Below are 27,105 nucleotides of genomic sequence, written 5' to 3' on the forward strand. Positions count from 1 at the left end.
TGTGGGGTTTTTTTGTTTGTTTTTTTTTTTTTTTGGTGGTTGGACTCGATGATCTCTGAGGTCCCTTCCAACCACTACGATTCTGTGTGATTCTGTGTAACAGGCAGCACTGATGCCTGAAGTATGAAAGGCTTCACATTTTCTCTTGCACAAAATGTGAAGGCAGAAGTCTGGGCCTTTCTGGAGTTTGTTGGGAGCAGATAGCAACTCAGTGGTATCACGGAGCCGTGGCTATTGCTGGCCTTGCTTGTGCCTAACTTCTGTGCTGTGATTGCTCTCTCAGCTGTATTGTGACTTGGGTTTTACTGTTTGTATCCCTGAAGCATTATTTCTTGATTTCTGAAAGATGGCTTAACCTGCAGACTGGTCAAAATAGACATGGGGATGACTAACACAAGGCTTATTTCTGTTATTTCTGGATTTTTCCGATTTAGCTGGAAGCAGAGCCCGTTATGTTGATGTCCTGAATCCGGGTGGAACCAAGTCCGGCGGTGCTGTGCCAGCGCCATCAGACCTGTTTGCCCCCTTGGCACCAATGCCCATTCCTGCAAATGTATTTGTTCCAAACTCAGGTGTGTTACGAGTGGATAAAATTGTAAGGGGGTGGTTTGGTTATTTATAGTTCTATGGTCATCTGTGCTTCTGCCAGTGTGTGTGTTATGTAACCTTTAATGGATGTTTAAGAATGTTCAATCTCATTAACTGCAAGTTGTTTTAGAAGTAGAATTAGTCTTGGGAACTGCAATAAAACAAATGGGTTTTACCTGCACACTTGCTTACCATGTTCCCCCCTGTTCTGCTTTCACTACATGCTGTGTTGCACCAAAATGATCTGTATGAACTGTGTACATCTCCCACTTGCAGACTTGTAGCATGACTTGGGGCACCTAAAAACATTGAGACCGCCCCCTTTAACTTACTTTTTTCCTGGGAGAAGATTGGTATTGTAGAAATTCAGTTCTGCTGATATCCCTGCTTCTCACTCTGTGAAATCAAACGCCCTGGGGTGGTGTGTTTGCCTAAATCCCATTTCCTGTGCAGTTCCAGGGGAGCCCCAGCCAGTGGAAGGGAGCGGTGCAGCAGAGCACACACCAGCTGCAAATCAAACCAACGCGGATCCTGCTGCAGCTGTTGAACCAGAGGTGGGTTAGAAATAATGTTTTTTATATAAAATTCAAACTTCTTATAAAAACCCTTGTGATTCTGAATAGTAGTTTCGTAGCCACAGCATGTACAAAGTATGTTGTTGTTGTAACAATTATGTTTGTGTACAACATCTTAGTTAAAGATCTGGAGAAGGGAAATGCAAGGGAAAACAGAAGTGGGAAGGCCATGAAAAAATGCATTTCCTAATTTGGCAGGGTGTGGGTGCTGTACGTGTCAGGAGGGACACATAGGAACACAGGAAGAGCCATACACTGCATGTTTCACCTGCCTTGATGTATTGTTAATGTTGGTTTGCTTCAGTGGGATCAATATAGCAGAAATGGGAAACAGCATCATAGTAAGGAAGATTAAACAAAAGTGTATTGTTTGTTTTTAGTATTTAAACCCTGCAGTCCTTCCTCCTGGATCTGGACTTCCTGTTTCTAACCCTGATGGCTCCCAATCGGGCGAGGTAAGATTTGATTCAAAGTTAGCTAATGCCTTTTGCAGTGTATTTTAACCATTAATTTATAGTGGGCCATCTAAACCAACAAGTAACTGATTTGGTTGCCGATGACTAGCCAAGGTGGAATCATATGACTGCCTCCAAAATAGTACAGAAAAGACCTCTAAGCCCACAGGAGAAGTTCAGGCTCCATGTCCTACATTCTGTGATGTGATCTCCTTTTTCCATATAAGTAGACTTTCACAAGCCTTTTTCAGAGTAAAATGTCAATAGCAGTTTGAGGATCTCTTGTTGCCTCTCTGCATGCGTATAATTTCACTAATATTAAGTGCAAGACACAGTGAGAAGAACAGACTGCTGTGTGTCAGGCAGAGTAACATTGCCTTTGTTCCTACTAAATGTTTTCTATATCTACATAATTTTGTGCTTTAAGAAGTCTTTTTGATTTAAACTAACTTCTGGCTTTACATTTGTTTTGGTTTTGTTTTGTTTTTTTTTTTTTTTTAACTTGAAGTTGGTTTAACCTTTGGCAGTGAGACTTTTCAAATGAAATAAAACAACTGAAAGCTTGGGGCAGTGACATGCATGACGACTTTTTTTATTTGTGTTTTTTTGTATTTGTGTGTTCTTGCTGTTTTGTAGCTTTCGCGCTCTAGTTCAATGAGTTCATTATCACGTGAAGTAAGCCAGCATTTTAATCAGGTACATGTGGCTGGCCATTCTCATTTATGTTAACTTATTTACTTTCCCCCCTCCTTTATTTTGCATTTGCTCAAGTACTTACTAATGCTACTTTTAGTCATTTTCCCCTCTTCTCATTTCACAGAAATAACATTATATGTATTTAATGATGTAGTGTTCCTTTTAACACTCAAACAGGGCCTTCAGAGTTTTTTTTTTTTTCATATTTATGAGAATGCATGTAATCTGGGCATGCTTTTTGTTTATGTTCACCTTCCTAAGAGATTCACTTGATAATTTTAATCAGTTCTTTTCTGGGATACCAAAGAACTCAGTTGATTTTTTTTAAACAAAGAAAAAAAAAAAAGAAACAATCCAAAAAGCCTCTTCAAAAGAATCACATAAGCAAAATGTTGTTGTTCTTCTACTGCCAGTCTCAAATCAATAATAACACCGTTGCCTGTTCCATCGGCACAAGCCCCTGTAGGAATGAAAGGAATGCTTCATCACTGCTCTAAGTTCAGTACCATAAAGGGGTGACACAAACTCTTTCTGATATTTCTTAGTAAAGCAAAACTTGACTTAGACTGTTTATTTTGGGGCAAGTCCTAAGGTCTACTAACAAAAGCAGAAGGTACTAATTCAGTGAAGTGGCACTGGTGTCTTGTTTTGGTTTTTGCATGCTTTGGATATTCCGAGCTATCTACAGTTTGTGCATGTTGACATCGTTTTGCCAATTTCTACATTAAGCAAGCGATATCTAAAGATCTGGATGCAAACCGTAAATACCAGCACTGTTTGCAGTTGTTACAATACGCTGTGCTGTCCGTATTGTTGGCATTTTTACTGTGGATATCTGCTCTGTCTAAGCAAAGCACATCTGAGAAGGTGGTGGCTCTTCTGTAACTTGAGTGTTATCTGCTTTCTAGCCGGCCGCTGGCCCACCGGCGGGAGGACCCTCAGGAGGAGCCGTTCCGTTCTACAACCCTTCACAATTTGCACAAGTGAGTAGAGCCTTCCTCTTCTCTTTGAATAAAACCATTGAACAAACCCATGATTTTATGTTTTACTATCTTAATCTGGACTGTTGCATGTAGAGCGTTAAACGTGCACATGGACCAATCTAGCACCTGTTTAAGTTTTGAATGCAAACTTGTTTTATTGCTACCTTTTTGTATTTTGTCTCCAGTATGATGCTTTCATAGAATCATAGAATCATTCAGGTTGGAAGAGACCCTTGGGATCATCAAGTCCAACCATCTACCCTACTCTACAAAGTCTTCCCCTACACCATGTCCCTCAGCACTGCATCTAAATGGCCCTTAAACACAACCAGGGATGGTGACTCCACCACCTCCCTGGGCAGCCTGTTCCAATGCCCGACCACTCTTTGGGTGAAAGATTCTTTCCTAATGTTCAATCTAAACCTACCCTGTTGGAGCTTTTACAGAACTTTGTTTTTTTTATTCCTATTCTTTTTCAGTCTCCTGCAGCCACTGGAAGTTCAAGACTGGGAAGAATTGGACAGAGGAAGTATCCGACATTGAAGTAGAGTCCAGTGGCTTTGTATTTGGAATTCTCACTCGTGTCCTGAGTATACAAAGAACTATTCAATCTTATGGCACATGGTATCAGTTCTAGCTGCAGCTGACGTGATGGAAGTTTAATGATGGGTGATTTGTTTTTTCATGGGTCTCCCTACTTGCACCTCATCTCCGCAAATCATTACCAAACATGAAATATATGTAACTTTTCCTTTTTAAAAAACCTGGCTAGAAATAGCTTTGCTGTGATAAAGAATAGACACAAGGGAGGAAATAGTTGCTGTCTGTTACAAAAACTATTTGTAAATTGCATAGGCAATTTATTCCTTAAGTTTATTTTAAACCTACTAGTGTGACCTTGGAAGACATAGTTTCAGGGATTCCTTAATTTCTGAAGGATGCTCCCCCTCCCAGCAGGGGGGAAAAAAACCTGTCCACATTGTAACGTAACGCTCTGTGGCCTTAAGAGGACCATGCACAATTGTGATGCTTGTTAAAAACAGGACTTGGTTTGGCAGCACGTGAGGCTGGAAACGCTCGTTCCTCCGGGAGACGCCTCGTGCTGGTGTGGTTTTTGAAGTGGGGAGGGGGCCACAGCTCATCCAAATAAGTTGACCTACATGGAATGAAAACTGTGACTGTAATCTAATACTAATTTGGTTTGGATCTTACCTAGTATGTATGTAGTTTGTGGTTTTAGACTACTTGTAAAGCAAATTGTATAGGCTGAAAGAAGCTCTCTGTATCATAGCCCATGCTGTACTATTTGACGAGTGTTCTTTTAAGTGCAATACGGTTACTCGCTTTCTCTCCAACTGCTGGCACCGGGCAATTAAGGTGGGAACAGCTTGACAGTTGATGAAGTTTATTTTTCCTGTTGAGTGCCAGAATCAGCATAATACTCTATTCTTGAATTTCCATTACTAAAAAAAAAAAAACCAACAACCAAGGTCTTAAATAGCTAACGGCTGAACTTCAAACATACTAAAAGTAGATGGATTTAGGCCTCTACCGATGGACTTTAAAAATCTTTAGGTTTAATATAAGAAATCTTGAAAACCATGATATGCAACATTCATATTTGCTGAAGAATCTGAATTATCTGCAAAGAGAGAAATAAACTTTAAATATTTATTAAATCATTAGGCCATATTTTATTTAGAACTTGCCACCAAACTATTTTATTTTACTTGAATTTCTGCCCGTGAGTAGAAATAATGTTGAATGTGAAATTGCCAGTTTTGGTCCCCTGGTTTTTTTTTTTTGTTGTTGTTTTGATTTGTTTTGTTTTTCTTTTCCTGCATAACACTACCTTTCTGAGATTTCGATAGCCTTACCTACGTCCTAAAAGGTTTGTACGTAACCGCAGTAAAATGCTCTTTGGGGGATTAGAAACCTTTGCATAATGGTCCATACTCAATTCCAGACGTGGTCAGCAGCCCTCGGTGTGGTTTACTTTTCTATAATTGAAACCTCGTCAGACACTTGGCTTTCCTCTCCTTCAGCCAGGCTGCTGGTGATTTTCTCTCCTTTCAGTAGAGACTGCCAAACAACTTCATTCAAGAAGGCTTCCTTTGAGCTGGGAGCGGCTATCTTTCCTAAGTGTAAGATTTGACACTGTAAATTCTTAAATAAAATATTTTGCGCTCTGGAGCACTTTCACATTTTTGCTACTTCTTGTGGTTATTGCTTTACGGAGCTGGGGGGAGGCACTGCTCCTCTGCCTTTGGAAACAATCCAAAGTTAGAGGCAGCTGGAGCTCCCAGTGCGTAGGTGTCTTCAGTGTCATGTTCAAAATCGAGGCGGTAGACTTAATATGAAGTGTGAAAATGTTTTGCTTTAAACTGCTTATTTAAATGCCGTGGTTTTACAGGATTGATTTCTCCATCACCCGGGGGGCTGGCGGTGCGGTCCTCCGGCCGCCGGGGGGCGCTGCCGCTGACGGGGCGGGCCCAGCCCAAGCCCGGCGTCTCCGCCGCCGTTGCTACGGGCGGGGCTGGGGCGGCCTCCACCGCCGCCCGCTCGGCCCGTCCGCCCGCCCGCCGGGCTGGGGCCGCCGCCCGCCCCGCTCTGAGGGGCTGCGGGGAGAAGCCGGGGCGGGGGCTGAGCCCACCCACCCTAGGGTGCAGCCGTTGCAGGGCCGCGGCCCCCTGAAGGAGCACCGAGGTCAGCCGGGGCGGCAGCGGGCCCGCAGGTCAGTGGGCTCTCTCTGAGGGGATGGGGGGAGGCTCCCCGCGGCCCTGAGGGGTCGCGTCCAGCCTCTCGTTCCCCCCTCAGGGCTTGGGGCGGTGTGAGGGGTTGGGGGAGCTCTCCCTCCCGCCCGGGCGGCGGAGATAGCGGGCGGCCTGTCCCCGGGCAGAGGAATAGCGCTGCGGTGAGCTCTGACGGGATTCGGTGCTTCCAGCAGGGAGGGACAGATGTGCCAGGGCCGGCGGGAAGGTCGGGTCACGATAACGGCAGAATAACGAGATGCTTCCCCCCCCTAAGTTTACCTGTGTCCCCCCTCCAAGTAGGAGTTTACCTTGAACCCCGAGTCTGTGTCCCTAAAACGACTCCTGGGATGTTTTCTGGGATGTTCTCTCAGTTTGGGTGGCGGGGGCCAGGGGTTGGCCCAAAGCAGCGAGGTCCCTGCTGTGGGACCAGGGGAGAAGCTGAGATCACTGGAAATTTCCTGGCCTCTGGCCGTGGGCAGCCCCGAGGCCGGAGGTGCCGGTGACTCAGGGTGCAGGGAGAAGGACAAGCTGTGATTTATGTGCTGTTTTAATTTCCCTTCATGCCAACAGCATACACAAGCTTCTCTGCGTGCAGCCCTGATGCCCACAGCAGTGAGGAAGCCAGTTTGCTGCTCTGCTCTTGAAAAAAAAAAAAGAAAATAACATTGGTTTTCTAACAAGGTCATGTTAAGGTTTGAAATGTTCTAGAGGGAGATCCCGTGAGGAGCTTGCTTTCTGCTTAAGGAGCAGGATTCACAGCTCAGTAACTTTGTTCTTACATGTTTCTTTTTGGGGAAATCCAGGTATCCCACCTCTTGAAGCTTTGCAGACAATGCAGCCGCCCACACGTCCCCCCCCAGCCCTTCGTTCTCAACTAAAGACTGAGCTGTCTCCCATTTCTGTGTCTTTCTGGCGTGGTTAAAACCCTGGGAGCCCACGGGGTAAGCAAAGGGAAGGAAACTATGCTGTGAGGAACTTCTAAAACAGAGCAGTGCCCGTAGCTGGTACCTGGGGGAGGATGAGTACTCCAAATGGATTTCCGCAGCACTCAGGGGCATGTGTTACTCGGGGCATGGAAGGAGGAGCCGTGCAGGACCTGCACGCTAAAAAAGCTGGCAAAGCAGCCAAGAAGGAGGCTGGTGGCAGCGGGGTGCTTACCTTTGAAGATCCTCCAAGTGTAGGCACCTCTTTAAATGAAACCTTAAAGCTTCTACCAGGTGAACTCAAAGCTAACATGAAAATCAAATCGATCACTCCCAGGCCTCCCCGGAAACCCCGGCTGGAGCGCGCTGCGTCTCTGGATGAGAAAAGCTGGAGGAGGTGGAGGAGGTTTAGAACGAGTCAGGAAAGTCTGACCGATCCCAACGAGACGAGTTCCTCCAACGGTTCCCTGCAGGAAGCGTCCCTCAGCCCTCCCGTCAGGGGCAGGGCGAGCCCCAGCCAGCAGTGCTGCCAGCAGAACTCCTTGCACAGCTCACCAGATGCCTCGGAAACCGGTCCCGTGGGGAAGAGCAGAGGCAGCACCTCCGACCTGGGGAAACGAGCCTCCGAGATCTCCAGTGCCTTTGGGGGGCTCCTGCGGGGGAAGGCGTTTGCGGGCGGCAAACCCCGGCTGTCCCAAATAACGCCGGCTCGACCTCTGCCGCCCGTGGAGTTCAATGTGGCCTCTCACACGCTGAGGACAGCTAATAGGATCGACTCGGATTGTATGGATTATCGACATTATTCTCAGCACAAGTTTGGGAGGGTGAGCAGCAGCCTGAGCGACACCAGGCTCCACGGCAACGGGATGGTCTGTGATAATTGCTCCACGGACTCCATGAAATCTACCTTCAGCCTGCTCACTCCCATTCGCTCCAAGGATGTTCGAAGCAGGTATGGCCCCCAACTTCTCCTGGCACAGTTTTGGGGGGTGTTAGCAGGGATTTGGCTGTCTTGCAGAATCCTGCTAGGCTGGGAACTTCAGACCAATCGGTAAAGTATAGAAGTTGTTGTGTGTTGTTTAACCTGCTATGGAGGCTGGAAATGGCTTGAAGATTAAGAGATTACTACAAATACGCTAAATTTGCTGCTTTCAGCTGAGTATTTTTTTACATAAATATATAGAAGTTATATTTGCTGTCAAGTTGCTTGTAGTATTTAAGTAATCTGTTTTGAAACTTAAGAAACTGTAGCTGTGCACACAAGCAGTTGGGAAAACTATTCTTTTTTTTTAAAATCTAGAAGTACATTGAGCTTGAACTGAAATATTAAATGGCAGGAAGAAATCCCAAATGTTTTAGCTTGAAACTATGCAGTACTATCACAATCCTGTAAGGTGCTGAGGGTCCTCTGCAGATATTGAGCTCGTTTGGCTTCTGGCAGGATCAAATCATGGGCTGTGAACTGCTTTGGTGTCCCACGGCAGCTCCTCTGCCCCAGCTTTTCCAGGAATCTTTTGAGGAAGAGTCTGATTCCACTCAGGTCTCGGCACTTTCTCCCGGTGTGGCCCTGACCTCTTGCTCTGGTTGCGCATTTGTCTTCATTCTTAGCTAAATTTAGATTAGAGATTGGAGGGAACTGAGGTGGGTATATTAATCCTCTTCCTAGTGCCTCCAATCCTCTTCTTGTGTTGGTGGCAGAGCCTCTTTTTGTGAAGACCTCCCAGCACACAGCACAGACACTGCCACGAGTGTTCCTGGTAATAGTGCAGGTCAGGAAACATGTAAAAGGGAAAGGATACCAAGTACTCAGCTAAAGGTTATGTGTTACAGATACACAACAGTCTGTGAGACCTTGAGGGATAAATCTGATCATTGATCCAAAGAGTGGGAGCCAGTGGTAGAGGGGAAAATAATTCTGAGGTAAATTAAAATGTTAGTAACGGGTAAAAATGCCCCAAAGATAGGTTGTTTCTTGTTTGCCATCAGGGGTTTTCCTTCACCTCCCTCTGCAAAGCTGCTGGAGTCAGGTGGGCACTGGGGAGACCAGTGGGTCGCGCAGCGTTCCCTGGCATCGTGATCTCATCGTTATCTGTAGAGCTTAAGCAAGATTAAAAATGCTTATTTAACTTGCAGTCCTTTTGCCAATACCCCTTGCTTTTGTAAGCAGCGTGGTCTTTGGAGAGGCAGGTGGCGTGGGGCAGATCTGTCCTTTTTGAATGGGATATTCCTTTAAACCTCAGACTCAATAAGTCATTTACTTGAAAGCTAATTTGATGAGCTGAATAGAAGGGAAAATGTGAGTTCGAATCCTTGATTAGGAACAACTTGGTGCCAGAACATTGAGAACAGTGGAGCTATTTTCATGTTTTAAGTAAACTGACCTGCTTCAGGACAGTCAAATTTCAAACCAATCTCTTCATTTTGTGTTTGGGGCAAGTTCTAGGGGGATTGAAGACTTTGGGTGGCTTCAGTCTTCTCATCTCAGAACCTCTGCATCATCAGTCTCCCCACCATACTCGTGTCCTGGCTTGGAAAAGGCTGGTTTATGACCATAGTTTTGTTTTCTTGCATGTGATCCATGAACTCTCAATAAGGGTTGGAACTTTATATTGTTCTTGCCTGAAATTCCTTATATACATACTAAACGCCATTTCTTGAGCTAGAGACATGTTCTTGATTAACTCAAGATTCAGATGTTACAAATCATTATTCCAACTGTCGTGTTGTTTCCTTAGATGCTCATTTATGCATCTTCTGTTCGCAGAAGCTATTTGGAAGGCAGCCTTCTGGCAACTGGTGCCTTACTGGGAGCAGAAGAACTCAGCAGATATTTCCCTGATCGGAATATTGGGATTTTTGTGGCCACCTGGAACATGCAGGGTCAGAAGGTTTGTGCACATCAGTTTCTCCAGGTCTCTTGGCAGTGGAAAACCTACCCTGTCTTTACTGCAAGGACTGGTGCAGTGTTTTTTTAGTGTTCCTGACTATGTTCCTCATAAGCCTGAGTTAATTGTCTTTATTAAATTACAAGGCCTTGTTATGCATGTTCACCTTAGTGAGAATTTTTAGTATTTTGAAGCGTGAATTGTTTGCATATGCTGTGGGACTTGTAGCTTAGCCTGGACTTTTTGAGTAAATCTGTACATAGCTAATACTGCCTTTTTTTTTTTTTCTTTTTTTTTTTTTTTTTTTTTTTTAAATAATAGGAACTTCCTGTGAATCTGGATGACTTCTTATTACCAACAGATCCTGACTATGCCCAGGACATGTATGTCATTGGGGTTCAAGAAGGCTGTCCAGACAGGTAGCAAAAACAATGTAATGAACCATCCTCTTTTATTGTTAACCTAATTGCTTGGGTTTTAATTAATCTGGAAATAGTCTCCATCGTATTAATATTTTCAATAAACCCATTTAATAAGACTCTGAATTCCATTGCGTGAGCACCCGAGGAAATGGGGTTTAGAGATAAATGTCACAAAACTCTGTAAATACAGAACTTGGTCCTGTTGCCAGGGCAGCTAATGGTGAAACTGCTGTCTGGTGTCTGTGGGCATCTGGCTGTGGATCTGGGCTGGCTGTGGGCTGGCTCACGGGCTGGCTGTTAGCCCTACCAGCCACATGCTCATTAGTAGCACACTGCTCTAATTGTCTAGTCTGTCTGAGATTGACCAGTCCTAGAAGTGCAGGTTGAAGCCTCGTGTCAGACCCTGCTTTGTTACCGTGTCTTCCCAGTGGGACTCTTTTCCCCAGATTTAGAGCTGCTCGGTGCAGGGGCAGTTATACCCTCCCACCAACACCCAGAGCCTCTGCAAGACGTGTGTGTCCTGGCAAATCTGACCATCCTTCCCTGCAGCATCACTGAGGCAGCAGAGGTTTTGCTTACACTCACTTCACCTTGGCAAAGGGATCGCCCTGTTTGCACAACGCTGATTTCCTCTCCCGGTTGTTGTCTCCTGTGATTTCCTGTCCCGGTTGTTGTCTCCTGTGCTGTCCTTGTGACCCAGCTGTTGTTGTTCCCTGCAGGAGAGAGTGGGAGATCCGCCTGCAGGAGACCCTGGGCCCCCACTACGTCATGCTCTACTCTGCTGCCCACGGGGTGCTCTACATGTCCGTCTTCATTCGCAGGGACCTGATCTGGTTCTGCTCAGGTGTGTGGTCCAGTAAGAGCTGGAACGTGGGGAAGGGAAAGAACTGCAGCCATCGGGTGTCTTGTCCTTTCCTCCAGGGCTGTCCCTCGCCTGACTTCCCTCCTCGCTGCCTGTAGAGGCTTTTTTTGGTAACAGCAAGTTCTTTTTCTCTTTCCAGAAGTGGAGTATGCCACGGTGACAACTCGGATCGTGTCTCAGATCAAAACCAAGGGAGCTCTGGGAATCTGCTTCACGTTTTTTGGGACTTCCTTTCTCTTCATCACCTCCCACTTCACATGTGAGACATTGACACTCTTGTTAGAAGTGTCCCAATTGAGGGGGAAGGGGGTTGCTTTACTAACTTAAACAAAAATGAAGTCTGCATGTTTGTATCCCTTTTTCCACACTTTCTGTCATTATTTTTCAGTGTGGGTTATATTATACATGTGGGAAATGTCAAATGCCCTTTGGAAGCTGCTGTTGTAACCAAAAATGGTAATTGAATGAAAATGACGCATTGTTGGCAGTAAATGGGATTTCTGTCTTTCAGCTGGGGACAGTAAGGTGAACGAGAGGAAACTGGACTACAATAAAACCATTCAAGCCCTTACACTTCCCAAGAATGTTCCAGACACAAACCCCTATCGATCCAGTTCTAGTAAGTGTGAAACCATGTTTGTGGGGGAGCCCACACAAACAGAGTTTGCACGTTGTCTGTCAGTCTGCACTAAGGAAGAGAGAATGATTGATAGCACTAATTTGAGATGGTACAAAAAGAAGCCACGGGGCTTTTCGTCTGAGAATGGTTACTGTTCACATAATTATTTTTTTTAGGTGGGGCATCATTTTGGGGGGAATTTGAGAGAAAAAGTTGAAATGGAGTGGAAGAGAGAAAATTTGAAAGGAATTTTCATGTGATGTGTTTTTTCTTAGAACAGCAGTATGATAACTTTGGTGTACTGGTTGTCAATATTATGGATGTGTTTCATTTTCCAAGTCTTTTCTAGAACAAGTAGAAATTATTTCGAGACTTAAGAGAAAGAACATTATTTCAATTTGCATATACACAGGTCGGCATATTGTTTGCCAAATTCTATTATTGATTCTTAATATTGTGCTGTTAACATGATGTCTAGATATATAGCTAAGCCCCTTTTCTAGAAAGGTGAATTTACTCTTCATCTGTAGTGTAGCATTCAGTTTTTGCGTTCATACTATTTTTAGCTCCCATAGATATGTTTTTTTAATGATTTTTTAAAATTTCGCTTCAATTTTCTACTGTTTTTTTATTACCACAGTCTGGGATGGTCACAGCCAGAAAACATGCTCAAGAATTATATCTCCTGGTAGTGAAAAGAAAGAATTTATGCCTGTTCCTTGAACGTCTCTGGCAGTACTCTCAGTGAGCTGTGCCTCATACAACTGTAGCGCAGTAGCCGCATCATATACTTTAATTTTCCTCAAGTCAAAAGGAAATTCAGGGATTAAAAGTTTGGGTTTTTTTTCTTTCAGAACTTTTCAGGATGTTTACCTTTATACTGACACTTCTGGCTTGAATTTGCAGATGATGTCACAACTCGGTTTGATGAAGTGTTCTGGTTTGGTGACTTCAACTTCCGACTAAACAAGGACCGTGAGACTGTGGATTCCATCTTGAACCAGAACCCAGAAACTGATGTCTCCAAGCTACTGGCGTATGACCAGCTTACCAGTGAAATGAGTAGGGGTGAGGGACAGCTGGTTTTCTCCCGAGTCTCCATGAACAGAAATAATTACAGCCCAATCCTTATTTCCTAAAGACTTTCCCTACTTTCTTTTGTTGATTTCCCTAAAAAAGGAAGGCAGGTTGTCAAATACAGGGGCACTCTGTACAAGGGACTTTTTGCTATAGCATTTTGCTATATTTAGTGTAATCTCCCAAGCCATTTACTGCTCTCTTTCATCTGACTCCTCTATGAACTGGACATCATTCTCTGGCAGTGTCCAGGGCGTTCAGGTTTGAGGCATTTGCAAAGCATTGTGAGCTTTCAGTGGAAGGGGAAGTGCACGCACTGTGTTCTTTGTCTAAATAGCCACTGACTGAGTAGCCACTGGCTAATTTTTATCCTCACTGTATAAGAACTTGAGCTTGCTCCCTTTCTAGAGCCCAAGCCCAGTTTTTTCTAGTCATTTGTGTACATGGCTGTTGTTTCTAGGCAGCACCAGTTAAACAGCGTTGAATCAATGCAGAAAGTGTGGCAGGTTCTTAGGAAGGAGGAATTTGTTGTTCATGCTGTTCTCCCTTTCCCTTACAGGGTCTATTTTCAAGGGATTCCAAGAGGCTGACATTAATTTCCGTCCTTCCTACAAGTTTGACATAGGAAAGGACAGCTATGACACCACTTCCAAACAAAGGACTCCTTCCTACACGGTAAGGATGCTTTCAGAGCTGCTCAGCCTCACCTCTCCCTCCAAAGGGGATTCTTAGCCCTGCTGAGATTTGTTGCTTGAGGGCAAGAGGGCACGTGGAACTGGTTTGAATCTGTGAGCCCAGGGAGAGTTTGGCACAGGCTGCTAATCTCATTTTCCCTGCCTTACATCCCATTCCAGTGCATCCTCCCCTGTGCTCGGAGCTGGGCACAGAACCGCTATTGGGATCAGACACACATTCTTCATTAATGTGTCCCAGCCCAAGACACTTAATTTCACTAAGTGGAGTGTGATAAATGAATGGATTTGTCTCTCGGGAACCGGTGCTTCTTTCCAGGGTGGGTGTGCAAAGGGAGTTGCCATCAAGTCTCCCCTTTTTTCTCTGCCTCCCAGGACCGGGTTGTGTTCCGCAGTCGGTACAGAGACGACATCCAGGCTGTCAAGTACTCCTCCTGTCCTGTGATCAAAACTTCAGACCATCGGCCCGTTTTTGCCTTGTTTCGTGTGAAAGTGAGACCTGGCAGAGACAAGTGAGTACCTCCTCAACCACTCTGTGTGATTGCACATGGCTGCTGAGATCCTGGGATATGCTCCTGTTCCGAGTTTGTCCTCTCAGGAGAGTTCCTGAAATAGAGTTTATCCCACGTAGCACTTAGCAGCCTGTTTTTTACCCAATGTATGCCAGTAAGAGCGCTTAAACCTTGCACTGACATCTGAAATCCCTGCTGCCAGGTCCCTTAATCCTCCTGAGGGAGATAAACAGAGTCCATTGCGATGGACTGTAAGTCTGTGTTTTAGCTGAGATGCAGCTCTGGTTTTCCTCTCAGCACAGACATTTTCCCCCTGTTGTGCATGAGCCGTACAGCGAACACACCAGGTTAACAGGAAACTAGTTTAGCTTTTCAAATGGGTGTGTTTTGCCCCTTATGAATGCAGGCCTGCTCATGCTTAAATTGAAAGTGCATTTGCCTTTTACAGCCAGTATTTTCTTCATTTTAATGTATCATGAAAAATCTCAACTTACTGCTGTGGAAGAACAACTTGGATTTACCCATTTTCTCCCACAGCAGTAGCCGAATGCCTTAAGAAAGTCAAAAACAGGTTTCTGACCTTTATTGTATGGACTAGTTGGGAAGTGTTGGGCAAACGAGAAGGTTGTATTTGTGCCCTGATCTAATTGCTTGTGTTTCTGTTGCAGCATTCCACTTGCTGCAGGGCAGTTTGACAGAGAACTCTATTTAATCGGAATAAAGAGGCGGATCACAAGGGAACTTCAGAAACGGCAAGAGCAAAAGGACCAAAAATCCAGCAGCATTTGTAGCATTTCCTGAGCTGAGGACTCTGCGATGCTTGTGGTAGAGGTGCCCGGAAAGAGGCTTTCAGGCCACGGCAAACTCTGCAGGGAATTGTCTGCCTAAGCACCTCTGGCAGTTGCTGTGGCTTGTGAAGAATGTCTTAAACCTCATCCTCCATCTGCATGAGCTAATCCATGTAGCTCAAGTGCTTTTGCTGAAGAAAATGGAGTCGGATATTTAGGACATCCATCCCGACAGATGTAATTGATTTCTTTTTAACCAGACTATCTTTGGAAGTGACCAGGTACAGTCTTTTGGTTCTAAGATGACTCCACGCTGGGGGAGCACAGCTTCTGGAATTGGCATGACCAGGGGCAGGGGACCTAAGAAAAGCCTGCAGAAAGGTGAACACTTTTGAATTTGTCTGTTTGAGTTGGTCTGGTTAACACACATATGATATGGGCTTGTGGGTTTTTTTCTCCTTGCCTGTAACCAAGTGTACAGTATTCTGTAAAAAGCGTAACAGGGACCAGTGAGGAGACTGGGGCAGTTTTGTGTAAGGATGGTGCTCCTGCATTGGGCCTTTTTGGTCCTCTACAGCAAGACCTGTGTGAATGTACTACTGTATATCTGAAGTGTAGAAACATTGCCTTTCAGCAATTATTCTCTAGGCCTTCTGTTGCTAAGGGGGGAAATACCAGTCTCTCACTCTGTATATTTGGCTGGTGAGAGTGCTCAGAACAATCCCTTCCTTGACTCAACTCGTTTGCCCTCCCCAGGGCTGATAAAACACCACCTGCCTTCAGCAGGAGGCTCGAGTTGAAAATCAAGTACAGCCACTGTGTGATGCTTCACCAAAGCGATGACAATGTCGAGGGAGGGTACATGGGAAGTGTGCAGAGAAACTGCAGCAACTCAGACCAATGCAGTTTCATTACCTCTGATTACGGTTAATTCCTTTTGGTTTTTTTATGTTTTCAATTCCGTCAACTGTGAATAACTTGCCGTTTTTTCAAGTAGTGTTGTCTTAAGGCTAAACATACTACGTTGACCAGTATGGCACTGGTAAAACGTTCAGTACAGCTAATACTTCATGGGCACAGATTGGCTGGATCATTAATCACCTTAGTAGATAAAACAGCGTGCAAACAACTTGGAGGAAGTGCTGCTAACTATGCAACCTGTCCAAGACAGAGCTTCTGTTCTGCGGTACAAACATTTATGGCACTGACCTGTCTGTAGCCATCAGGTATTTGGATTTCCTTTCTTTTTAAAGGAATAAAAATAAATTAATGCAATACCTTAAATGAGAACCAGCTCTTATTGCAGGGTTGTCAGAACCAGAGTTCTTTGTGTGATGGACGGTAACCGTTGGGGTGACCTGAGCTGTTTGTCTTTCAGCTGGAAAAAAAGGGACAGATTCCTTTGGGAATCATTTGCATTGAACAAACAAAGCCCATTTCACCAGCCAGTTCAAGAAACCCAGCCCATTAGCTGATGAATTTCAGAACTCTTACTACTTGCTCCAGTCATTCAGAGGTCTCTTTATTTTCTTATGAACATACACAACAACTGAACAGGACTCTCATACTGTGGGTTCCACAAGAAGCGATGCAACATCTTTTCTAGTTGCAGGAGGAAAGGTGTGGGGGTAAAGCAGGTAGTAGCTGCCTCACCGTGTTCTGCTCCCAGTTTGATTGCTCTTTACAACGCTCATCGAGCCAGTGAAGTGCTGCAATGCAGCTCTCGACATTTTTAAGCCCATATATTAGGGGATTATGTAAGTCAAATGTTTAATTTCCTCTCTTTTGGGTCTTCTTCAGTATATCATACGAGTGGCACTCACCTTCGTGTCACTCACTTTAAAGAGCTTTCTGAACATCATTTTGGTCTGAGCTCCAGCTCTGCTCTGAGACTGACCATTACGTCTTCTTTTTGCAAGGCCTTAAGTTCATCTATGTGACAATTTGAAGGAAGTAGGATGCAGCAGCAACTTTAATAACTTCCTGTTTTGGTACCAGCTCAGGAGTAAAAGAACTTCTATTCCTTAGCGTAGTTCACTTAATGAAAAACCCAAAGAAGAGGACTGCTTTAATTCTACACTAAGTGTCCATGTAGCATTACATACAGTATCTCTCTACAGAAACTTAGTTATGCCATAAGTCTACTCTCCTCTGAGCTCTAGCAAAATGATGAAGTTATTTATTTCCAGCCATGTAACTTATAATAGTACTACAGATGGTAAATTACACCGATGAAATGGATCCATGATGCTTGTAACAAAACCTGGACTGCAGGAATCCTGTTACTCACATGGATAACAATTGGTATTTTCCTAATTCAGTTTGACCAAGTCTTTGCTCACCTTGGTAATGGCTATAAATATTCTTTGAATTCAGATCCATAAGCCCAGCCTCTTTAGGTGCCACCACATCCCACCAGAAGGGCACACACCAGCACCTCCCGTGTGACAGCCCCACCTCTACTGCTGCTATGATCAAGTGATAACACAGCAGTGACTTCTCAGATAACATGCTTTCAGTTGTAGTGATGAATATTTTGGCTTGCTGTGTTCTCCCCAATGCCAAGAGAAGGCTGTAACCTACTTGGAGGGCCGAAGCCCCAGAGCCAGGGTGGGCCTTTGAGCCCAACACAACGAGCTCCTCACGGTCCAGAGTCGTGAAGCAGCTTTGTTCAGCTGTCGCATAGCTCCATGTCTGCACAGTATGCCTGGAAAGATGGGGGGAAGAGGGCTCGCAGCAATATTATAATGTCAAAAATATCTTAAAAAAAGAAGCAAGTCTGTCAGGGGCGCGGGGTGCGCTGCTTTATCGGAAGAGCCGGTACAGCCGAGGGAGCCGCCCGTCCTTGCTGGAAAGCGCCGTCTGGATGTGCTCGTAAGAGGGCAAATCTGTTAAGTCGCCCAGGGCAGCCACAGCTGGCTTCTTATGAAGCATCTTAGTGACCACCCTCTTGATATCAGTAGGTTTCACCTGACCTGCAGGGAAAAAAAAAAAGCCAGAGCTGTGACAACTGTCATTAACTCTAGACCTTCTCTACCGTGCTTCTGTTTTTTCCTTCCTCCTGATAAAAACAAGCATTGTGGTAGCTTGCAAGCAATTGAGAAGATTGGTTTGAAATACAGATTTGTAGTATTTATGCCCCTGTGCTTTCTAAGGTAATTCATCTGCGTTACAAGAATATGTTTTAAGTTGCTCCCCCCCCACCCAATTGTACCTACAATTCGGTCAAGGCAAGACAAAGCATTGTCTACTCACTGATGAGGGCACAGAGCTCGTGAGGCAGCTTCCTTGTGTTTGTGGCCAACACTTGCCTTCCCACATCTTCAAAGATAACTGGCCGAGACTCCAGGTTCATCATGAGCATGGACTTCAGCTGCGTCTTCGCTCGCTCAAGTTCTACCTGTAAATGAGCAGCAAATACAAACGGATGGTTAAAAAAAGTCTGGCCACTGCTCTCCAAGATGCCACGTAAGAGTTCTGGGAACACCTGCCTCTTTGTGAATATGTTGCTAAAATTATTATTATTTCTTTTACAGAAATACTTAACATGCTTATCTACAAAAATCCATTCTAGCAAGGTCAGTGCAGTGCAAGATTTCAGCTCAAAGGCTGTGGGCACAGCATGTAAGTTTGGGTGCTGACCTCTCCTACTGCTCCTGCCATTAGAATGAACTCTCTTGTGATGATTTCCACCATCTCTCGAACCTAGGGAAAACAGATAATGGAAAGAAGATTAGAACAATACTTATTTTTATTAACATTACTGCCTGGTAATAAGTGATGTGATTCCTTTTTAAGGACAGCTGCCTTTGAATTCTGAGCTATATACCTGTTTTGGATCTGCACTGGCATGTATACACAGGAGACCTGTATCCTCGTAACTGTGGTGGTAAGAGGTTGCATTATACATCCAGTGGTGCCTGTGGGTATACAAACAGTATTAGTATTTAATTTTTTATTTTTTTTTAAAGAATTTAAATGTAAAAATGAAACAAACATGGACAGCGAGTCCCCTCCTAGTGCATTTCCAGGATTCTTGGTGGTGCCAATGAGAATTGTCAGTTCCTGCCTCTGCCATGATTTCTGTATGTGCCAGCTACTTCCTTCTCCCCACCTGTGCCTGAGGCCAAACCCAGAATGACACGGAGCAGAATAACACTGGTGGCTGCTGCCAGTTCCGTTACTGTCCCCTGATTAAAGGAGGGATTGGTATAGTGGGGGAAGACAAGATTCCTGATGACTTCTGCCCTTTGCTTTCACCCTCGCAAAATGCCCACAGACAAACCAGTCTTGGGTGTTTCTTGGGAATAAGCTGATGTAAAACCCAGGGTGTTGGCTTTCAAAAGATGAAGCCGTCCATGAGAACCTGCTAGAGAAGACTGCTCTGCTGTCCCTTACACAGAAAGACAAACCCACCTGTTGAGCACATTGAGATACAGGCGGGTGAACATGCCCTTGCCAGGCCCTCCGGCTGAAAAAGAGCCACCGCCTCCCATCATCATGTTTAACACTGCGAAGGGAATGAAATCTTCCTCCTGAATCACAACAAGAAATTCAGTCAGGTAACAGCAGAGCTCTCAAGGGTCTGGGATGAGTGAAGAGCCAGGAAGAAAGATGGCACAAGAAGAATGTAAAGGTCAGTGCCCTTATCAAACTGTCGGTGAAAAAGCTGCTTGTCTGTTTGTGCAGCAAGAGGGCCAATGCTTCTTGAGACCAGGGCACCCAAAACAAAGGATTTTAGGTTGATACTTACTAAAAACGAACAGCTTTCTAACCCAATCATGATGTGGGTAAGCTCTGGGATGGGAGTAGGGCCCAGGCTCACATCTGACATATCTTTTTCAACCTGTGGGAAAGGCAGACAGGTTAGTAGGGCAGATTTTCCCTGTTGTTGTATCCAGTTTGATACATTCCCAGGAATTAACCTGTTACCTGGAAAATGGCTGTCATGGCCAGTTTTGGCTTATGTTCATGAACAATATGTAATGTTAGAAAAGCAAAGCTTATAGAGAAATCATAGAATTGTCTAGATTGGAAGGGACCTTTAAGATCATCTAGTCCAACCATCAACCTAACTCTGATAAAAACCATGTCTCTAAGCACTGTGTCAACCCATCTCTTAAATGGTGCCTCACCCCCTTCCCTGGGCAGCCCGTTCCAACGCTTAATAACCCTTTCAGTACAATTTTTTTCCTAATATCCAATCTGAACCTCCCCTGGTGCATCTTGAAGCCGTTTCCTCTTGTCCTATCACCTCCCCAACAGCCAGGAAGAGGCACACGATGCCACCTCCCCCCGGGTCCCACTTCCTTTTACCTTGACGATGCCTCCTGTGTACTGAGCCACGGATCTGTCCACGTCCCTGCTCTGCCCGCTGCCCCACACCGGCTCCACTCCCAGCAGATGTTTCCTGGCACACTCCACCAACTGCTCGTGCTCGATGCCCACCCCGGCCAGCACCATCCTGTCTGGGGTGTAGTAGTTGCGCAGGTAGGAGTGCAGGACCTGCCGATCGATCTTCTCAGTGTTTTCCACCGGGCAGAACCTGTTCAGTCCAACTGTATTGTCTCTGTAGGCTGCCTATAAGGAAACAAATAGATTAAAGCACCGTATATAATTTCACAGAATCACAGAATCTTCTAGGTTGGAAGGGACCTCAAAGACCATCTTGTCCAACCGTCAACCTCACTGACAAAAATAGACACCCGCACAACAAACAAGGAGCATCATCACTAAACCAGACCTCCCAGCACTACATCAACCCGTCTTTTGAACACCTCCAGGGATGGGGCCTCAACCACCTCCCTGGGCAGCCCATTCCAATGGCTGAGAACACTTTCAGTGAAAAATTTTTTCCTAATATCCAGCCTGAACCTCCCCTGGCGCAACTTGAGGCCATTTCCTCTTGTCCTGTCGCCTGGGACTTGAGAAAAGAGACCGACCCCCATCTCTCTACACCCTCCTTTCAGGGAGTTGTAGAGAGCAATAAGGTCTCCCCTCAGCCTCCTCTTCTCCAGGCTGAATAACCCCAGTTCCCTCAGCCTCTCCTCATAAGACTTATTCTCCAGACCCCTCACCATCTTTGTCGCCCTTCTCTGGACCCGCTCCAGCACCTCAATGTCTTTTTTATGGTAGGGGGCCCAAAACTGGACACAGTACTCGAGGTGAGGCCTCACCAGTGCCGAGTACAGGGGGACAATCACCTCTCGGGCCCCCCTCCATCCAAACCTTTTCTTTCTGTTTTAGCATTATGCCCAGCTGAAGGATGTAAGAGAGGAAAGGCTGAGCGCTGTTTCGCTCATGTCAGCGTAACTCATCAACGTGCTGTCACTCGTGTCAACAGAGATAAGTCTTAGATAGTTCTAGTTCACGTTAATATCTTAAATGTGTGTAGAATGTAGGATTTCTAAGTGGAGGGAGAGCAAAATTCTCCCTCTCACCACTGAAATCTAATTGAGTAGCAAAAAAAATCTGTTTTCGGAATAGTCTGAGATAAACCCTGTGTCAGGGAGGGAACGCAGCGTGTCTGTACACCAGGTAGGGCTTTTCAGGGTTTTACCGCGTGGATCATTTCGGTGAGGAGAGGCTCTGGATCAGGTCTCATATTCAAGTCTTCAAGCTCAAATCGGATAGCCATGCGAGTCATCTCAATTTCTTCATCTGTAATAAGAGAGAAAAGCAAGAGATAACAGAAAAAGTACCCAGTTGCTACATGGTAACTTCTTGATGAGCTCGCTCTAATGAAGAATTCTGAACTCTAATAGCGAGTCACGCATCAGAAGTCTTTTTGAGACAGAGACTTGTGTTCCCAGACCTGATAACCTGGGCTGCAGGGCTACATCAGCCAGCAAGTTGACCACCGTGTCCAGGCCTTTGGCGTCAGCAGAAACAGCATACATTATGGTGTCCCTGCAACACAAGCAGATGGGTTTGGCCCTCAGAAGTCACAATCATTCAGTAAACGTGCATCAGGAAATCACAGATAAAGCCACTTGACCATTATCGTTAAATACTTTCAAAAGGAAACAGATTTGACTTTTAGAACCCTTTCGGGTTCACTTCTGTAGCTTCCTAGCAATTGCCACAGATGGATTTCTGCTGCTTGGAGAACTGGCTTTTACTGTCACACACCAGGAAAAACGACTCAAACTACTGTCAGTGTTCCAGCCACCCAGGTAACACAGAGAAAGAGCCTCGTACCTTGATGCCTGGCAGTCACAAATGCCCCCGTGCTTCTCTAAGGTGAGCAGAATTTCATCTTTGCTGCCGAACTGCGCTGTGGACTAAGAATGAAGATACCAGTGTTACGAAATGCTAAAATCCTCCAGGGTGGCCCAGAACAAGCAGCATCTACGTTCTTGGAAGTCTAAGGGCTTGGTAAATACTCACCAACCTCGGAGGGGAAAGCACAAGGGGCTTTCAAAATATAGTTGTAGCAACCAGGAATACCCTCCCTGTCCACGTAAACAGCTCAAACCCTCGGTGCTGCTGTGAGGAGCAGACCCTGCCCTCACTGCTCTCTCTCTTTTCCCCCTGTTGCCCTACTGCTGCACAGATTTACGGTGCTTCCCACAGACCCTGCCCCCCCCAGTAAGGCCCAGAAGGGTACTCACAGAGAAGGCCAGCTTTTCCAAGAAGTGGGAGATCCCGCTGAGGTATTTCGCTTCGTGTCTCGATCCCGAATTTATAAGAACTAGCGTTAGGAAGAGAAAAAAAAAACTCAGCGTGACTTTTCTCCTCCCCCAGCTCCTCAGGCACAGCCCAGACCCCCCGGGGGAGCTGAAGTGTCACCGCCGCTCCCCCAGCCGGGCCCGGTGTGGCTGTCCCCGGCTCAGGCCGCTCCTCGGGCCCGGTGTCCCCCTCAGCCCCCCCCCGCCCGGTGCCCGTTACTCACGGCCCACGGTGCAGAACTGCCCGAATTTTTTCTGCGAGGCGACTCGCAGCCCGTTCTCCAGCACCGTCACCCGCGTCTCGAAGCGCTCCCGGCCCTCGGCCGCCGCGAAGACCGCCTTGGGCACACCGGGCAGCGGGCAGGTCAGCGACACGCTGGGGTAGGCGCCGCCACCGCTGTAGCTCCGGCCGGCCGCCAGCCCGCACCTGCGGCACACCGGGAGGTCCGTCAGGGAAGCCGAGCCCGGCGGCACCTCCCTGTACCTGTCACCGGCCGCCGCATCCCCCCCCGATCCCCCGCCCCCAGCCCGTTCCTCACCGCCGGGCCGGGACCCAGACGCCCCGCCGCAGCCACGCCATGGCGGCCGCCATCTTGCCGTCACCCGGGAGCCAGCGGGCGGCACTGCGCAGGCGCGCTGACCCCGGGGGAGCGGGTGGGCGGGGAAAGAGGCGGTGCTCGGAGGAGGCGATTGGGTGAGAGCGTGGCTGCCGCTCGCTAATTGGTCCGTTCTGAGGGAGGCGGGGCCCGCTCTGAGGCCGCGGTCTGTGGCCGCTCCGCCTCAGCCAGCGGGGGCGGCCATGGCGGCTGGGGGGTCGCCGCCGGCGGGCCCGGCCGAGCCCAACCCCTTCTCCTTCCACGAGTTCGTTCGCAGCAAAGCCCGGAGCGGTGAGGAGGCGGGCGATTCTCGCCAGGCAGGTCCCGGGCAGAGACGCGACTCCCTTCAGCCTCTCTGCTCTCCGCAGGCGGCGGCGCCGGCCGGCCCGAGCCTCGGCCCCCTCTTGTTCCCGGATCCGGCGCCGCTGGGAGAGGATGAGGATGAGGAGGAATGGAGCGGGAGCTACCAGCCCTCGGCCGTGGAGCAGGCCCACCTCGCCGCCGCGGGCCCCGCCTCGCCCTTCTTCTTGGAGGGCGCGGGGCTGGGGGGCGGCGGGGACCCGAGCGGGGCTTCCCTCGGGGCGCCTCCGGGGCCGGGCTTCCCCTCCCTGCGGCAGCCCAGCTACGAGGAGGTAGGAACCTTTCCTGTGAGGGCGGTGAGGCACTGAACAGGTTGCCCAGAGAAGCTGTGGCTGCCCCATCCCTGGAGGGGTTCAAGGCCAGGCTGGATGGGGCTTGGAGCAACCTGGTCTGGTGGGAGGTGTCCCTGCCCAGGGCAGGGGGGTGGCACTGGATGGTCTTTGAGGTCCCTTCCAACTCTAACCATTCTATGATTCTATGATAACCTCATCTTCTCGCCCAGCACCTTTCTCAGGGTGGACACAAAGGTCCCCTGTGGGCTCCATCTGCTGTCAGACGAGCTCCGAGCTCCTGTACCAGGTTGTTCCAGAAACTTGGTGTCAGCCTCAGGTGTTATCAAAGCGTGCTGTCAGTGAGGGCTGTGCCTTATGTGGTAGCTTGTTAGGGATGCTTACGGAAGAGAATTGGCTCTGAAAAACTCTGTAGCACGAGTCTGATCCAGTACCTTGTCTGCTGCTTTTTGCATGACTTCCTCGTGCTCTCGCCTCTTGAGGTCATATTAATTTAGAATTGACAGCATTTGATTAGTCACATCAGCGCTGGTTGCTTGCTGCCACATTTTTGTGCCCCACAGGGTTAAAGAAGTTAAATGGTTTTGAGAGGGGAAAACTAAGTGCAAAAGTAAGCTTGAATGGAATAGCAAGTGCAAGACTTTCCAGCGCTAGAGTTAAAGCTGCGTATTTCTTCTGGTACTGGTCTTTGAGTGTTAGTAGTGTTGTGAAGCTGCACCCTCATTTCTAATGAGAATTTTTATTTTTTTAGCTAAAAGAAGAGAATGCCAGTTTGAGAAGCAAGATCAATAAGCTTCAGATTTTCTCTGAAACTCAAGCAGACAAGTGCGTAAGCCACAGTTTGGGGGAAAGTAACCACATAAGCAAGGAGCTGTCTTAGAAGAGGTGCTCACTGGAAACAGTCAGCGTCTTTAAAGAAGAAAAATGTAGTTGAAATCTATGCTGTTTGTTAAAAAGCTTTAACCAACCTGATTTTCTTATTGAAAAGGGCTTGGAAAGTAAGTGGCAAGCTGACATCTGATGAGTGTGCTTGTGTGGCTTGTGTTTCGTGCAGTTTAGGTGGTGAAAGAAAATGAGGGTAGAGCTTGACAGGATGCATTTCATAAAGCTTCAGACTAACAAAATAATGAATCTTAGCCTCTCTCCTTTGAAGCAAGAAAAGCATTTTTTTTATTTTTGCTGGTGAGCAGCTTGGTACTGGGGTAGTTGAATTTCCTGAGGTTAAACAACCCGTTGATTAGTCCAGGGTGGCAACTTCTGAAGTTCCTCTGCACTCTGCTGCTCCTCACAGCAAGGCAGCTGATGCTTCCATGGTGACCATTGGATTCAGAATTACCCTTATTTAGGCTGATTGTGAATGGCTGTGTTTTCTGCATGGCCTTTTTCCATAGTACCCTTTAACACTAATGGATGTTGAACAAAGAAATCCCCTGAGCCACAACCTGGAACTGTACTTCTGTGGGAAGACTTCATTTTTCTTACAACACAAATGAATGTTTCTTGATTCTTCCCTAGAATTTTCTTACTAAGGTATTTAATGCTACAAGAGCTTACTGCGTATTTTCTCCTGTTTTTTAAGGATGAGGAAGCTTGAAAGAAAGCTTGAGGAAAATAAAATTAAAGAAGAAAAAGAAGCGCAGGATTTGGAAGCGATGGTGCAACACGTGGAGCAAAACCTCCAGCTGATGACGGTACGTGTTGGCGTTTGCCACAGAAGCACAAGCTTTTTTGGAGGTGGAACTGTGTAATTCTGTTCCTTTTCCTTCCCCAGGAGAGTGAGGGAAGCTGAAGTGATTCCTTCACCCTTTAATGTGAGCACTAAACAGCTCTGACATGGGTTTGAAGTGTTCCCTTATAGAAGACTGTGCCCTGGTCTAGAACTCCATTTATTACCGAGAGCACTGGACACGTTCCTGTGGGACCTGCTCTGGGTGGCCCTGCTCTGGCAGGGGCTTGGACTGGATGATCTCCAGAGGTCCCTTCCAACCCCATATCACGCTGTGATTCTGTGATTCTGTTTCAGAAACGGGCTGTTAAAGCAGAAAACAACGCTACGAAACTGAAACAGGAAAACGCGCTACTTCAGGTAGGAAGCAGTGTTCCTGAGGTCTCCCTGGCTGTACAGAGACTGAAAGTGTGCACCTTGAAATCAAACCTATAAAAAGAATATTGAAGACTTTTAAGCATGTCTCACTTTTCCCAGCAGATGCTATAGAAGATGTTTTAGGCTAGAACATTTCAGTTCTTGCTGACTTCATTTCTGCGACGTGTGGTGCTTCACTGATGGTTTTGGTGAAGTTTCATGTGATGTTCAAACACCGTTGGGACCTGTGAGGGCTGTAACGCAATGGGGTGAAGGGGGGGCTCAGCTGCAGGAAGGCGCCCAACAGAAAAGGGAGAGAAGCTGGAGAGATAATTAATTAGAGAGAGGGTGGCAGTGCCCGCGGAGTGTTGGGTGACACCACCCGGGTCAGAGAACAGCCCCCTCCCTGCTGTCGGAGTCTGAATAGGCCACAAGCTGGAGTGAAAAGAGCAGATTTTGGGCTGCAGGCTGGCATGAAAATGAAAATTCAGCTTTAATTTAGGCTTCTGAGCTGTAGTTTTTTGTCAGGATATGCTCTCCAGAGCTGGAAGGACATCCTCTCCAGGCAGTCAGGATCTGCTCATGAGTTGCTGTCCCTTGCTCAGAATTGTGAAGTATCTGCTGGAGTTTTGCAGTTATTTTTCATACCTTTTTTGGCCTTTTCCTCCCCAGGTTCAGCTGAAGAACTACAAGACAGAGAACGAAGCCCTGAGGTCGGGGCAGTCGGCCAGCCTGGCCGCTGTGAAGCGCAACGCGGACCTGGCCCTGCAGAACCTCCTCGCCGTCGTGACGAGCTCCCGCTCCTCCATAAAGTGAGTCGCTTGAACATTGACTCTCCCACCCCTTTGTCTTAGTTCTGAGATCACACTTAAGTTTTTAGTGGAATTTTTAGGACTGAAACTCAGGTTCTTGTATTCTGGATACCAGATCATAGAATCATAGAATGGTTTGGGTTGGAAGGGACCTCAAAGATCATTGAGTTCCAACCCCCCTGCCCTGGGCCCATCATGATCAGCCCACCCATGTTCTTACTTACCTACTGGGTATTTTCCTCCAAGTTTAGGTAATAAATATAATTAGAATGTGTCTTATTTCTTTTTAATCGATCTAAAACTGCTGTGTTTAGACTCTCAAAGTCTCTTACACTTTATTTCTTTGAGATTCCTGCTTCACTCCGAGCAGTGAAGGCTGCAGTTTGGATAAATGGCATTTTGAAAAAAGACGGTTTTTATTTTTTTTATTAAAAAAACGCCACCAAAGCATTCTGGCTGTTTTG

At 46.6% G+C, this 27,105-nt stretch overlaps 4 protein-coding genes across 9 annotated transcripts in view; 3 read left to right on the top strand and 1 right to left on the bottom strand.

Annotated features, from left to right (window-relative positions):
* SEC16A (SEC16 homolog A, endoplasmic reticulum export factor) overlaps positions 1–5,499 on the top strand; it is a 31,480-nt gene extending 25,981 nt beyond the window's left edge. For 4 of the 5 annotated variants that reach the window (XM_014942912.1, XM_014942913.1, XM_014942915.1 and 1 more), the window contains 6 exons: positions 435–572; positions 1,042–1,142; positions 1,544–1,618; positions 2,255–2,314; positions 3,223–3,297; positions 3,777–5,499. In XM_014942912.1, coding sequence (XP_014798398.1) covers positions 435–572; positions 1,042–1,142; positions 1,544–1,618; positions 2,255–2,314; positions 3,223–3,297; positions 3,777–3,845 — 518 coding nt within the window. In that variant the 3' untranslated portion in view covers positions 3,846–5,499. The remainder of the gene's footprint in view (positions 1–434; positions 573–1,041; positions 1,143–1,543; positions 1,619–2,254; positions 2,315–3,222; positions 3,298–3,776) is intronic. The other variant, XM_014942914.1, reaches the window with a different exon arrangement.
* A 397-nt stretch (positions 5,500–5,896) lies between these two features.
* Positions 5,897–16,105, top strand: INPP5E (inositol polyphosphate-5-phosphatase E). 2 transcript variants are annotated; one of them, XM_014943006.1, is made up of 11 exons: positions 5,897–6,031; positions 6,854–7,925; positions 9,738–9,861; positions 10,180–10,277; positions 11,000–11,124; positions 11,282–11,401; positions 11,654–11,761; positions 12,668–12,829; positions 13,398–13,513; positions 13,906–14,042; positions 14,711–16,105. In XM_014943006.1, exons 2-11 carry the CDS (start codon positions 7,069–7,071, stop codon positions 14,841–14,843), a joined length of 1,980 nt encoding a protein of 659 aa, XP_014798492.1. In that variant the 5' UTR covers positions 5,897–6,031; positions 6,854–7,068; the 3' UTR covers positions 14,844–16,105. The 2 variants fall into 2 exon arrangements, with proteins under 2 accessions (XP_014798492.1, XP_014798493.1); XM_014943007.1 differs by lacking the exon at positions 5,897–6,031 and having other exon boundaries at positions 6,364–7,925.
* Positions 16,106–16,331: 226 nt separating this feature from the next.
* PMPCA (peptidase (mitochondrial processing) alpha) lies at positions 16,332–23,092 on the bottom strand. Its single transcript, XM_014943008.1, has 13 exons — positions 23,040–23,092; positions 22,725–22,927; positions 22,444–22,523; positions 22,031–22,113; positions 21,645–21,739; positions 21,390–21,490; positions 20,147–20,410; positions 19,584–19,676; positions 19,247–19,365; positions 18,660–18,750; positions 18,473–18,535; positions 18,086–18,230; positions 16,332–17,805 (listed from the first exon to the last, which is right to left on the bottom strand). Exons 1-13 carry the CDS (start codon positions 23,090–23,092, stop codon positions 17,636–17,638), a joined length of 1,560 nt encoding a protein of 519 aa, XP_014798494.1. The 3' UTR covers positions 16,332–17,635.
* A 174-nt stretch (positions 23,093–23,266) lies between these two features.
* SDCCAG3 (serologically defined colon cancer antigen 3) lies at positions 23,267–26,645 on the top strand. The gene is made up of 5 exons (XM_014942738.1): positions 23,267–23,728; positions 24,498–24,571; positions 25,326–25,437; positions 25,770–25,832; positions 26,502–26,645. The coding sequence occupies exons 1-5, from the start codon at positions 23,300–23,302 to the stop codon at positions 26,643–26,645; spliced, it is 822 nt and encodes a 273-aa protein (XP_014798224.1). The 5' UTR covers positions 23,267–23,299.
* Positions 26,646–27,105: the final 460 nt, after the last annotated feature.

The sequence above is a fragment of the Calidris pugnax genome, unplaced genomic scaffold, assembly GCF_001431845.1.
Source record: "Calidris pugnax isolate Ruff unplaced genomic scaffold, ASM143184v1 scaffold102, whole genome shotgun sequence".
Classification (NCBI taxonomy): domain Eukaryota; kingdom Metazoa; phylum Chordata; class Aves; order Charadriiformes; family Scolopacidae; genus Calidris; species Calidris pugnax.